Here is a 15,934-nt window from a genome sequence, read left to right on the forward strand (position 1 = left end):
TTAATTTATTTATTTAAAAAAAATCACTAACACAGTGAATTGAGAGGGAGCCCCAATATTTCAATTTGATTTAAATACGAAAATAAATATAGAATAAAAAATATATAAAGCATAAAATAAATATGTATATTAAAAAATAATATGCCAAGTAGTAAGATGTGTTCGATTACTACATGTGTTCGAATGTGCCAGTAAGTTATAGTAAATACAGGTAGCCCCAATATGTCAATGTGGTTTAAAATACAATAATAATAATAAATAACATATCCAGCATAATAATAATGGAATAAATCCACTTTTCTTCATTTCGAGACATTAAATATAATTTTTGGCATTTTAACAAACATTTAAAAATACTGGTGGCCTGTAATACGTTTATTCTGCTTTTCCGAGATTCTGGATATAGTACTAAGGTAAGTGATAACAATTTGTGAAATAAATCGATCAGAAATAGTGTTTACGGAACTGAAAATTGGACTTCCGCCACATTCAAATATAACGGCTCATATACATATGTACGTATGTATATGTTGAATAAAAAGTAAAGTAAATGCATTAAAAAAATGTATGGCCTGGTATTATGAAATTTCGATTTTATTTCATAAAAAAATGTAAAAAATTTGCAAAAAGCGTTTATACTAATAATTTTGTCGTTTATACTTAAAAAGCGTTTATACTAAAAAAAAGTCGTTATACTTAAAATTAAGCTAGTCATAATATGTACTAAAAAACAGTCGTTTGTATCAAAAAAATCAACTATTTGGATGTTTTTTTTAGTTTTTAATATAAAATATAACCAAAACTTTAAATTAGACATATATTTTGAATACTGTAAATATTGCATAATATGCATAAATGGTCAAACTTCATAGACGTACAACACTTTCTTCATAATTAAGAGATTTAAAACATGACTTATTTCATTGTGATTTTTTTAAATGGTGTATTTTTGTTCAGAAATTTTGATTGCGAAGTGACAACGATTTGGTGGTGCTAAATTTGTATGAAAATATCCAAGTCAAATAAATTCGAAAAACTCCGACGCCAGACCCAGTAATCACCGGTTACGGAAAACTCTGTAATTCGAACTTTGTTCTGAAACCGAATAGAATATTAAGTAAAAATCAACACTAGAAAATTAACAAACGTGCCGTGTAATGATCCAACAGATTTTTCAATGTATTTCAGAACATTGTTCAAATAATAATTAGATAAAATTAACGAACTTTATTCCGTATCCAAAAAATAAGAATTTTGAAGATCATTACATATGTATGTATGTTTATACATAATTTGACATATGTATTTTCACAATACAGTCTAGTTAATTAAATTTCAATAGAAGGTTCATTTGGCTGTCGTTTTGATTTCAATGAATGAAATTTATACACGATTTAAAACTGATAGCTTTTAACATTCCCTATATTTTCCAATATGCTTTGACAAAATGTGAAAATGGAAACAAAACTGCATTAATTACCCAATTGAAACAAACTATGGAATTATCACCATTAGATTCTAACTAATTGGCCAATTTATATATGATATTAAATGGCAATACGTCCATTCACACTATTATCTCATTTCGATTCAAATTCGTTGTTGAATTACAAATAAATTTTGCAATATTTTAAATCACAGAACACGTACTCGCAATTATGTACAACAATAAACAGGCTTCGTATGTGATCGTTTCGGCGATTTTATACGAATCCATTCGTCCCAAACGTGCGATAATTATAATTAGAATGAAATTAACGTTACACCACGATTAATTTAAAACTTCTACGGAAATCAAAATTGAATTAATTCACCGGGGTCGTGATTTGGGTGGGGGGGGGGGGGAGATTTTCCCAGCATTTGAAAAATTTGAACCGGTTAACGCACTCTTTTCGGTTAATGAAGTCCGCATGAAATTATAACGTGATTGCGTGTTGAAAAGTTTCGCACGGGGGTTGCGACGAAGGCGAGGAAAACTAGGGGGTGGGAAATGGGAAGTTCTGACGCTTTTGTTTAATGAAATTACGGAAAATTACACACGCGGCGATGGACACGTCCCGATACGTTCGCGAATATTTGTTTCAAATTTTATAAGCCTAATAAAACGATACGATATCTGAACACGATCGGGAAAACCTTTATGGCCGGGCGGGGGCGAGGGACGGGGAGGGAAAAACGATCCCGATCTTAATTGCCCCGCATCATGTGATAGCGATTTTCGTGCCTCGTTTGCTTTATTTATTCACCGGGCACACTACTAAGCGACTTCGTTCACATTAACAATAATATGTGTTGGGTGTATTTACGAGAACAACATTTAATTGACGTCCATATATTATGTACATTCCTAAGACTATAATCGACCCTTTGCGATAGCATTAAATTGAATTATATATACATATCACTCGTCACTCGACGCTCCGTGAGAACGGACGTGCCGAAGACGTACTCTCTGTGCGAGCGCTCATAATACAGCGATACGCCATACCGTCAAAAAACCCACACCTTTTAACATACAAAACAAACACCCCCCACAAAACGAACACCAAACGAACACATGTTGGCACCATGCGAGGATCCAACCTGAAAAAGCGAATTAAGAAGACACTGATAACTACAACCGAAGCTCCTCAACCAGGCTGCTCTCAGACCGCTCAGATGGAGACCGAGTGGCAGTTTCCAAAACATACGGCAAAGAACGTGAAAGATGTTGCTCCTGAATTTAAAATTCAGGAGAAAAACAAATTTGAAGGGCTCTTGGAAGTTTCCGATGTCCCCAGAAGCGGTGGAAGAATCCCGCCCATCATCATGACAGCTACTGGCACTCACGGCAGCATGATCGAGTCGATCAAGAAGTTTATAAAAGACTTCACAATGACTTACATTGGTCAAAATAATGTCAAGATACAATGTAAAAGTCTTGAAGACTTTAAAAAACTTCGGGATGGATTGACACCAGACCGACAATTCCATACCTTTTCCAGGAAGGAGGAAAAGGAAATAAAAAGTGTCGTACGTGGCTTGCCGAAATTGCCGGAAGCTGATATTAAAGATGACATCATCAGACAGGGATTCCCTGTAACCAAAGTCATACAGATGAAGACGAAGGAGCCTAGGAGCAACGCCACCGAGCTATACTTGGTGTTCTTCGAGCCATCGGTATCGGCAAAGAAGATTAAAGAAATCCGGTACATCTGTTACACAAAGGTCAGTGTCGTTAAATATACTAGTAAATCACAAAATATTACTCAATGTTTCAGATGCCAAGAATATGGACACGCTGCGAAAAACTGCAATCGGCAGGCCAAGTGCGTCAAATGTGCCGGCACTCACCTCACCGCACAATGCAATAAAGGAATAGTTACCCCTGCTGTCTGCTCAGGCTGTTCAGGATCTCACCCCGCTAACTTCAAAGACTGTCCAAAAAGACAGAGCTATCTGAAAATGCTGGAATCGAGGAAGAATCGAGCATCGATTGTCAAAGCCAACCCTTGGAAACTCCCAGTGGCGCAGCCACAAAATATCCCGGTCGTTAACGATCATAACTTCCCAAAGCTACCGACCATTAAAACTCCTTCACCAAATATCCCAAATATCCCTAAAAAACCCCACCAACCAACCAATCCCAACATTCAACCAACAACAGACCTAACTTCCATGGCGTCTATGACGAAGATGTTGAAGATCCTCCAGGAGATTCGTGCCAAGGCCAGCGGTTGCACCGACAAACTAGAGCTGGCACTCATGCTTGTCGAATATCTCGATGTCTTTGATTAACGGGAGGCGCCTGAACATTCTAGCTTGGAATGCTCGTGGACTTAAGAATAAGATTGACGAACTAGAGTCGGCGATCGGTGAGTACTGTGTTGACATAGTTTTAATCTCCGAGACCTTCTTAAAACCTCATATCCGTATTAACCTACCTAACTTTAACTGCTATCGCGAAGACCGAGAACAGCATGGAGGGGGAGTTGCCATTTTTATAAAATCGTCAATTAAACATTGTCGCGTAATAACTCCGCCACTAAAAAATTTAGAACTAACCGCCATCGAACTAATAATTAACAACACCCATCACATAGTAGCATCCGCTTACAATCCTCCCCAAAAACGATTATTGGCATCCGATCTTAACAAAATATTTAACATTGGTAGTTCGGTAGTGGTAGCTGGTGACTTTAATGCCAAACATCCGTTATGGAGTTGCGTAAACACTGACCTACAAGGCACAACTCTTTATAAATACATTCAACTAACAGATACAATCTTACTTCATCCGGATACATACACACACTATCCCACAAATAACTCACAACCATCCACACTAGATCTTGTCCTCGTCAAGAACTGCCCAAAAATATCGACACCAAATGCCCTTCAAACCCTGTCGTCTGATCATCTCCCGATAATCTTCTCAATCGACGGGAAACCCGAGGAAATCATCAAGCATAGTTGGGATTACGGGAGAGCTAACTGGCGAGAGTTCAAGTCATACATAAATGACCAAACCATTCTAACTTCTACCACACTCACAAACAAAACCGAAATCGACAGCTCCATAATACACCTAACGGAATCAATAACTCGATCCAAACACCTTCACATACCTAAGACACAATACATTGAACACAAATTAGAGATAACTGACTTTGTTGCAAATCTAATTAAAAGTAAAAATAAACTCCGTAAAATTTGGCAAACATCAAAAAATCCAGCATTGAAAACATTAATTAATAAGCTCACATATCAAATTAAAATTAGAATCAAAGAAATCAAAAATGAAGCTTGGTCTAAAAAATTAGAAAAATTGAGCTCAGTTGATGGCTCTCTATGGAAATTAGCTAAAGCGATTCGCAGGACAAAAAACTCGATTCCTCCATTAGATGATGCAGGAATCTCAGTGACGCGTGATTGCGACAAAGCAGAACTATTATCAAAATCCTTCCAAAAACATCACACACTCACACAACATTACAATCACATACCAACGCATAATAAAGTCAACCGGTCCATTAAAATCATCACAAAAACTCCCACTAACAGTACTAAAAATATAAAATTGGTGCATCCGTGTGAAATCCAAAATATAATACGTAATTTAAAAAATAAAAAGGCACCTGGGCGAGATTCAATAGATAATATCACAATCAAACAACTTCCATTTAAAGCTTTAGTCTCACTATCTAAAATATTCAACGCATGTTTACTCACCGGGTATTTCCCAGAATACTGGAAAACAGCCAACGTAATTCCCATACTTAAGCCCGATAAAAGCTCAAAAAACCCGGCCAATTATCGACCCATTAGCTTACTTTGCACGCTTTCAAAAATTCTGGAAAAAATAATCTACACACGTTTACTTAAAGTCGTAAATAAGAAATTAATAAATGAACAATTTGGATTTCGCACTGGACATTCCACGACCCAACAACTAACAAGACTAACTGAACACGTGACGAAGAACTTTAATATGAAGAGAAGTACCGGAATGGTATGTCTCGACATAGAAAAGGCCTTCGACACGGTTTGGCACGATGGACTCATTCATAAGCTCCTTATTAACAAAATACCAAACTACCTAATTCTCATCATCAAATCGTACTTAACTCGTAGAAAGCTAGTGGTTAGCGTAAATAATGAATTATCGTCTCCAAAAATAATCGCAGCTGGCGTTCCGCAGGGGAGCTTGCTTGGCCCACTCTTGTTCTCCATATATATAAATGACATACCTATTCCAAAAAACTGTCACATAGCCCTATATGCAGATGATACAGCTTGCTTCACAAGTAGCAAAAAACCAGACACTATTCTTAAAAATCTTGAATTTGCAATTAAAACAATGACTGAACACTTCACTAAGTGGAAAATTCAAATTAATCAAACCAAAACAGACGCCATATTCTTTAGTGTTAGAAAACATAAGCCAAGTTCAGATCTGAAAATCCCCTCTGGAGAAAGTCTGAAATGGCAGTCAGTAATAAAATATTTAGGAGTAACGTTTGATAAAAGAATGAGATGGGCACCTCACATTGAGGCAGCGAAATGCAAGGCGATGCGGGGTATATCCTCAATATATCCAATATTTAATCGCCATAGTTCTTTATCAACGCTAAATAAAATAAAATTATATCGCGCGCTCATATTACCATTATTAACCTATGCTTCACCTGTATGGAATAACGCCTCGAATACTAACCTTTCCAAGCTCCAAGTAATACAAAATAAATCCCTTAAAATAATTTATAATACACCCATATATACTAACCTGAAAAAACTGCATGCTATATATAATATTCCGTTTGTTACAGACATTACTAACAAACTAACCAGTAGATTCTATGAAAGAATCACTAATAACCATACTAACACACTTGTGAAGAGTCTCGGTGATTACAACAAAATGTCTATACCCTTCAGGTATAAACACAGATTACCTAAACACAATCTGCTTTAGGTCATCGACTTTAGATAGTCTTTAATTAATATTATGTATTAGATGTATTATGAACATTTATAAGGATTGTAAATAGGTTTTTGAGCTCTTTTTCCTATTATGCTTTAGATTAACATTAGAATAATATAATACTGTAATTACTAACCAAATTAAATTAAAATTGTAAAATAGAAAATGATCAGTAGATCAGTAGCTATTAAAATAGATATAAGATGTATTGTGAACATAATTTCGTAATAATAAAAAGCATTTAAAAATCAAAAAAAATATATACATATATAATATCGTGTAGATATATGAGATGTAAATAAAAAATTATCGGGTTCATCCAGCTATATTTAAGTTTAATTTGATTTTTGAGATAGTTAATATCAGAATTTCAATGACTATCTCAAAAACTCACTACCTATTCACTTACATGTATGTAAGTGAATAGGTTTTTGAGCTGTTTTTCCTATTATGCTGTACACTAACATCAGAATAATACAATAATATGATTTCTAACCAAATTAAATTAAATTGTAAAATAGAAAATGATCAGTAGATCAGTAGCTATTGAAATATATATAAGATGTATTGTGAACATAATTTCGTAATAATAAAATGACAAATATCAGGGCTTTGTCACTTAAGGCAAAATTTTGTGTGTCTTGAAGTTAATAATAAAAAATTAATGATAAAATAAAGTTAAATATTAATTGAAAATGGGAGAAGATTTCCTGCAAGGAATATAATAAACGAGATTAGAGATTCCTGTTCCGTTGTTAAATTACTGGTATTATTATACAATACATCCATATAAATTTTTTGTAAAGTTAAGGTTCACTATTATGGTATACTATTTAACGTGATTTAACGAAAGTTATAATTATAAGGAACTCACAAAAAATACTTTTGAATGGTAGAATTAACGTTGATTGATTTATCCATTAAATTATGTTAAATGAACAAATATTTTCTAAAAGGCAGAAAAATGTGAATAGAGAATTCATATAAAAACAATTATTTATAATCCTTAGAATATTAATTTCAGCCAATGTTCCACATTACTTAGAAGAATCAACTTTTCATAAAAATCTTGTCGAATCTCTCAAAAATCTGTTGAACTGTATCGAATTTTATAAAAATCTTATTGAATACATCGGTATAATACTTACGGATATTTCAAATTGACATAAATTTTGGTTACTCTAGCTCACAACATAAAAAAATTCAAACATATATGTATACATACACAACTAAAAGTATACTTTACACATACATATATAGAGCAATTAATCGTCTCAGGTGTGCAAACATTTGTTTCCTACCAAATTAACCAGTTATACACGTACATACATACATATAATAAAACAAAATTATACTAGTATAATTTAATAAAAATACAAATATAATTGAATAATAAAAGTAGGATAACTTCATTGAATCGTTAATTAGTCACAGCCAGACATTTTCCATGCGGAAAATGCGAGATACACTTTTTAACGATTTAATTTCCACATTATGCTATTCCCCTACCTTTATTCCCCTATTGTACCGTGGCTTTTCACTGTAGCTACCGAAGGCTACATTATCGGTCGTCGAGGCCACCTTTAATATACATTTTTAAGCGTTAAAGTTTTTTTGTCGACAATGCGGCCATTGTTGTCGAAAACGAGTTTGCCGCGCGTTTCGCGTACCAAACACAATGTCTACCGTGAATGTTACATTTTGCAACGTTGAATTTTTTTTTCGGTGTTGTTGTTGTTGATGTGTTTGGACCTGACAAATATGTCAAGGTAAATAAATCAATTTTTCCAGTATTGACGGCATTTCACACTATTACGAACCTTTGTTTCGAAAGAAAATCTCTACACTAACTGATTATACGTACACAAGTACTTATGTTTATATACATATGTATAACGAAGCACATTGTTAAGTTTTTACGTTATTGATCATATTAATAAAAATTTTATTGGACTGTTGAAATATTATACATTTGACGCATATAAAAATCAGAAGAACACACGTGATGAATCCACGTAAAGTAAACGACTGTTTAAATCTACATAACAGGTGATGACTTTATATATACATATACATATGTATATTTATATTGTTTGAAGCCAAATGGTTACATTTCACAGCATGGACAAATCTTTACTTGCTTTATGATATAAAATTACAAAAAAGATTCATGTAAATACATATAATATAAGTATATATATGTGAAACATATTATATGAACAAATGTGTATATACATACTTACATATGTATGTATGCATGTGGTATGGTAGATTCAAATTCGAATGAGAAAATGGTAGATTTAATAGTTTTTAAAATTAAATTAAATTATCATAATAATTTTTTTGATTTATTACGTTAATTTTTACTTTAAATATAAGAAGTTAGAGCAAAAATAAAACTTACAGTGACTTATAAGCCATCGTCTAATTTTACTTTATCAAACTTTACGAGTCGATAGTTGAAGTTTGAGAGATTTGTACATTAATATTATTAATGTTTGTATTTTGAAATGTACGTATAGTATGTTCGATCGTTTAAACTTATTAAACATAAAGCCTTGTACACACAATAACAGAATATGTCCTCATAAAAAAATTAACACAAACATACGCGTTTCACAAATGCAAAATATTGCAACGTTATTTTGATTGTGTTTATGTTGTTAGTTGAAGTTTTAAATCTAAAGGAACTTAGTATTAGCACGCTTCTGACTACATGTGTTTTATCTGAACCTTCGAAAAAGAACGGTTGTGAATCTATGTAGTATTCAACAGTTTTCCACAGTACTCTAAGAAATTTAAATTTATTTTTAAATTTGTAACCGACCCATTTAAAAAACTCAATTACAATATTTTTCAGGGACCTTACCTTTGCATTATTGACCAGTGATTCAAATCCTGACCGGAATCGAGTACATATATACGCTCCTGGCAATATTTGAAGGGTTATCAAATCCAGATGGACCATCTCCTCTTCAAATTTGTCTTTTTATCTAACTTAATTTTTGTGACGGATCCAATAAAATCAGTATTCTTCCCTTTCCGTTTCTCCCAAATTTATTCCGTTTCTCATAACATACAAAACGTGTTTAAAATTTATGTACAAATTTTGACCATAGTTGTCGCTTTGGAACAACCTATCGTGGCACCTATTGTAAAAAATAAATATATAATATATGTATATAAAAACGGACACAATGTGTGTACGTGGGTATGTATGTGGCGGATGCGTGGACAAGTATGGGGATTAAAAAAAAATTAGAATACCAGGAGTATATGTTGTGCCTAGAGATCTAATATATAATTTCGAAAGAGACTTTGTATGTATGTATATACGTTTTGGTTCGTAGAATCCGTGACGTTAAATTTACGCGAACAAGGCGCACAGCCAATCAGAGTGAAGTGGTCCACGTGGGAAAAAGCCTTTGAACAATTAGAGAAAAGTATCGTCATTCTGACCAATGGGTGCATTTTAAGCATCCGCTATAGGGATGTGACGTGCAATCGTGTCGAGGAGACACGGAGAATTGGAGTAGCAGGAAAGCGGGGAGGTGTGGAAGCGGGGGGGTGGAGCATCTGACATGTGCTCCTGATATTGATCGCCGAATGACATCAGGCCGAACAATGGGTGACGTCAGCGTCAGCGTTAGGGAATCGGGAGCGTACACACATACACACACATCCGTGAAGACACACACGCATTAATTCGTCATTTCAAACTGGTGAACGGGTTGGATCGACGAGCGTGTACATAATGTGCGCACTCTTTTTCTATTAATACGTGCGCACGCGCCTTTAAATTACTTTTAATTATATTTATATATAACACCAACTGAACCCGGCATGCGTTGCAATGCCACAATAACGCGTGTAATTTCCGTTCCCGTTCCCGTTCCACAGACATTCAATTTTATATATAGGTATAGATATTGTTACGTACGCCGCGGATTGAGCAAATTGCACTTAGACCAACGGATATCTGTTATCGGATTAACTAAGTGCATGCACTTACTTCCAAGGATTATATCTGGACTCTAAGTGCATTTAGGCTAAGCAATGACCGTTATTAGTTATTTCTCAGAATCGGTACGGGGAGACCCAATGTCGTGGAAATACATATCCGAATACGTGACTATACAACAGGTAAACAGATTAGGCGTCCTGAAAGATCTACCCTTTATAAGGCGGTACGTAGGCGATATCATGTAATTCTGGACTGAGCACTGACAGTGCGTGTATCTCCATAATCATCAATAAATGCTGTGAAACGACTGTTGGCCTTTTACTTGGATCCTCCACCCACCCCTACGTAACAATATATTTGTTAACGTGGGCCATCCGCTGTGTGTTTGTGGTACAGCCTTGAATGGTCAGTACATTCGAGTGCGAGGTAGGCGTGGCGCGATTTTTGTCACACTCGCGGCGTGATGCGTTCAAGGCGGGATAGCTTTACTTTCGCATCAGTAAAATCTTAATTACGAATATTATTATTAAGAGGTATTTTTCACAATAATCTTCCTGGACATTCATACAACAAATCCTGAAAGTTCAATCGGTTCAGTGGTTTAGGAGCCTATTCGAGACACACAGACAGACATTCAATTTTATGTCTGTATATAGATATAACTTTATTTTAAGTTGTGTATCAATTCCTTTCCGAAACCACCCATCGAAATCAACGGACACAACACTAGTCAGAATAAAAACTCACTGAGACTACCTATGTATGTAAATTTTAATTTCATCGTCGCTCCAAGTGTGGACATAGCTCAACCATTGATAAAGTCATTTTCGTTAAGCGTTTCGTGTAAACGTTAAAAGTTATAATAGCGGGCCAGAGATACGTGGTCGTTTTACGGTGATTTATGCGAACTTTTGTTTAGCGCGCTCGCTGCAATAATTAATACCGCTAGTTTTCGCTGAATTTCTTATACATTACGAACCGCTTGCATTTCGCACATGATATACGAGCATCGTCCGAATGCACCTCTACCTACATACATACATACATACATGCATGTACGAATGACGTTTCGGCAACATTTCTGCGGCATTAAGCGAAAATTAATTCGCGCGGACGCAATAATATTTCTCTATTAAATGCGAGCCGGCGTGCAAGTGAAAATCGCCGTTTTATTGCGTCATTTTTCACCGGCAAATGCAACCTGTCCCAAAAATAACGGCACCACTGCGAGCAGTCGTATTCGTGCTAAATGCAACATTTCTGTGTGTATGTATATAGTTTTATAAAACTGGGAATTAATCAGGAAAAGAAGCGTTCCAACAGGGAAGTATTAAATTAAATGTGTTTCAATAAAAATAATAGATTAAAATATTTGCCATAAATTGGCGATAAAGTGTATGGAAATATTGAGCAATTATGAAATAAATCAATACTTACATATCATAAAATAAGTAATGAAACCACGAAAGTGGTGACTAGTGATTAGCATATAATGCTTTCGAGCACTAGAGAACCCGCTGCTAAATAAAATTCTATAATTCAAACATTGACACTATATAAACCATACCCGAAGTACGAGAGTCAGCTATTTATAAGAATCAAATAAAAAAAAACATCAGACCAGTTTTACGCATCTCTCAAGTTCATCGTTCCAATTTGAGGTTCAAAAATCAAATTCATAAGGCCTTTTCGTATTTATTTATTAAAAACTAAAGAATTAGTGTTAAAAGAATCTTTTTCATTAAAACTCGTAACAGAAATTATAAATTAAACAAAAATAAAAAATTATATTTATCGGAATTGTCATCAACTTTTTTAAAAGATAAACAACCTCTACATAAACATGACAAACAAGGGTGAAAGTATGTATGTATATATGATATGTACATATGTACATATCTAATTTTCTTTATTGCTCTTATTGTCATTTTTTTGCAATGAATTTTATTATTTGACATAATCAGACCCAATTCACACAAATTTTTTTTGTAATACTAAAAAATGTAGACAATTTGTAAATACTCATATTTTCATTCATTGTTATTTAATTTAATGAACTGTACATTAAATTATCGCAAAGTAGAGGACAGCAAATAATCGGTCACGAGTCCGATTGTATAGGTATACATTTCAAAATCATACATGTTTATATAATTCAAGCAAAGTTCCATCGGCTATATTTTTTGGGTTCGTTCAGATATGATTAATACCTATGTATAAATTTGCCAAATTTTTGTCGCAGACCTTCGAACTCGATTTATTACCATTTGATCTTGCCAACAGCCATAATACTTGAAACTAAAGCTGTTGAGAATACCAAAGTTTTCCAATTTAAAATCAAAACATTTGAAACATTAGCATACATGTACTGCTTTATATTTATTACTATTACATTATTTTATTCTTCATATAACTTTAAATTTTTGATATGCTTAAACCAATCATTTTATATTCAGAATTGAATTCAATGGCTTTATAAACATATTTATAATTCAAATATGCAAATATTGAGTGCTTTTCAATAGAGTCTATAATTTAATCGAAATCAATGTATTGTATTCCCTTTTAAACGTACCGATAATATATTATAAATGAGCTTTCAGTCTGACTATCAACAAAAACAGATAAATAATAAAAATAATGAAATTGCTTTCTGCTGTTCATATTTAATGCATCTAAATAAAATTTTCTGATAAAGTATTTGAAGTCTTCTTACGAATCAAAGTATAGGTTTGCCGTTTCAAACTATCATACACATTTCGAAATAGATTCCCATTAACCCAAAATGATATGATGATATGAAAATTGCAGATCAAAATCAAATATTCTCAATAAATTCTGACACGGTAAAATTTCGATATTGAATTTCGACGATTTATTGGCGTGGAAAAGTTAATATGAGGTTTTCATCCAATGTATAAAAACGTTTATCATAGCGGAAAAATGCTGATACGACCGCATCAGTCGAATGCAAAGTTTGCCTTGCGTTTTTATTTTATTTATATTTGCGGACTCGTATAATATCATTCAATTATTGAGATAAGTACTTGTTACATTATATATACATATACATACATACATGCATACATATGTATATACACAGATGAATCGAAAATTTTGCCAATCATGCGAAAAATTCACATTTGCATCAGAGTTTGATAAAACCAAAACAAAAAATACAAACGGAAATAATTCTTTTCATACAAAACCTCCATACATATGTACTATAATATAATCATTTTTATGTATTTAAGTATTTATTCTAGTTGTGTTTAATTATAAGTTTAGTCTAACTAAATTACCTGGCATTGCTCTTGCGAATGGAAGTTGAAAAAAAATATAGAACTATTCCAGAAGTATCTTAGTCCACAATCAAAGTTAGAATATATAATATACCTATATATAAAAACGGACGCGATGTGAATGGATATGTTTGTGGGTATGTTTGTGCCGGACGCATGGAGACACAGCCAATCAAAATCAAGTGGTCTGGTTGAGGAATTGTTTAATTTGAGATCGTAAATATGTTCTCACATTTAATTGTTCATATTTCATTTTTATTTTTTATTTTTCTAGTATGTATGTTCATTACTCTACATTATCTTCATGCTGTATTTTTGTTTACTTTTTTATATTTAATCTTTATTTTTGTATGTTTAGTTTTTTCATTTACATTTTGTTTAGGTATTCATGTACATATGTACATATGTATATGCCTAGCTATAGCGACGCTCTGGAGTACATATATATGTAATATTACTATAGCTTAACTGTAATAAATAAATATTATAAATAAATTTGTTTTAAATGAAAATACACTTTCACTGGAATTTTAGGAAATTCATATTCCAAAGATTTACGTTTAATTCTCATACTTTAATTATTAATGCGTTCATTTTTTGAAAAGTAGGCAAATTTGATGATGTTAGACCAACTTTTGCAGTTTTTCCAAATACAGCTTCATATGGGAACCGTTTGATTTACGAATGGGATTTCCTATTTTTACAAACTTTTATAAACTTCAATCTGTTAGTCCAGTGCATTCTTGTCCGTCAAAAAGTTGTGATCTGATTTTGAACCACTTCCACTTTACAGGTCGCTTTGATATATTACTGAAATAGTTTAGTTAGCATTAAAGTAAGATAATGTCACCGACATAAAGCTAGAGGAGTTTAATCATTAAAAAAATCTTGTATCACATCAAAGCGATGACAGCTAGCTATCCATACGCCTCTTCCTTCCACCCCTTTTCAACTCATTAAAAAAGTGGTAAATCTACTTTTTAACTCTCACTTACTCTCATCTCATATGAACTTAATATTTGAAGCTATGATGTCTCATACTAATAAATAATTAATAAATTGGACAGTCCTCAGTCTTGTCTTATAATTGGTGCTATTATGATTTAACATCCAATCTGACAGAGTGTTTTCAATGTCCAGATTTGTTTGATATACTTTCACCGACTGAGTTGCCGAAAGAATTCTTCTACTAGTGGAAGTATAATTTCACTGGATAATATAGATTCAATGTCATATATGTATGTACATACATATTATAAATACCGCGAATTTGATCATTTTTAATTGAAGACTAGACAAACAAATACTTATATTTAGACGATATACAATATATTCTCGGGTAGACGAAAGAGTCTAAGGCTTAGACTGGAGACCACAAGGTACTTTACCTTTGACTTGAATAATTATACTCTTAAATATTAGAAACTATGAATTTATATAGCAGACAAATGAACAAACAAGCATTCATTTTTATATGCGTACATACATATAATACATATACTCTTAGAAGATGAGGGAGATATTCGAAGCTGAAGTGCCATTTTTATTTTCCCACTGCGTATACTCCACGGGTACATTCCCAAAGCTAAATTTTCTTACACTGTCGTCCAAATCCCCTGTTAATATTTCACAATTAGTGGCAAAGTAAAGCAGTTCCCATCTCGAGCACTTACGAGGCAATCCCAAAGACCAAATTAGTTACCACCGCGCGTAATAACCCTCAAACGACGAGTGCTCTCATCCATCATCAGTTCCGCAGCACAAAACCCCATCCATACACACCTTACAAGCCAAATTTTGACCTCGGACAGAAAGAGGGATCGGCGTTTATAAGTAACGGCCCGACCTTAATGGATAGCGTGTTAATTTAAGTTAAATTGTAGAACATCAGCCACTGACGTATAATAATTTGGCTCCATCCTTTCGCATCGCCTTGGGCGAACGAGACCCTCGTAACACACAACAGCCGATGTAATTTAATAAAGCGTTTATAATAATCGATTTTCAAGGATTTTAATTAAAAATGAACGGGACTGTTAATGTCACATTGAAGACCGAATTGAAAAACTTTTCGTTGCGTTGGCAATAACCGGCAGTGGAAATAAAATATATACATAAATAAAACTGTTCACTTTCATGAATATATGTCCAATCGTATACGAATGTACTCATGCAGGTTGTATGCGCAAAATTGGCGATCCGCGG

General features: G+C 33.6%; 1 protein-coding gene across 1 annotated transcript in view; it reads left to right on the forward strand.

Moving 5' to 3' along the window:
* The window catches only part of LOC143920748 (uncharacterized), a 117,890-nt gene extending 111,184 nt beyond the window's left edge, over positions 1 to 6,706 (forward strand). The window contains exons 2-3 of the mRNA XM_077443689.1: positions 2,377 to 3,854; positions 6,309 to 6,706. Of these exons, the coding sequence (XP_077299815.1) occupies positions 2,569 to 3,777 (1,209 nt within the window). The 5' untranslated portion in view covers positions 2,377 to 2,568 and the 3' untranslated portion in view covers positions 3,778 to 3,854; positions 6,309 to 6,706. The remainder of the gene's footprint in view (positions 1 to 2,376; positions 3,855 to 6,308) is intronic.
* The last annotated feature ends 9,228 nt before the right edge of the window (positions 6,707 to 15,934 follow it).

The sequence above is a fragment of the Arctopsyche grandis genome, chromosome 13 (assembly GCF_051622035.1).
Source record: "Arctopsyche grandis isolate Sample6627 chromosome 13, ASM5162203v2, whole genome shotgun sequence".
Lineage (NCBI taxonomy): Eukaryota > Metazoa > Arthropoda > Insecta > Trichoptera > Hydropsychidae > Arctopsyche > Arctopsyche grandis.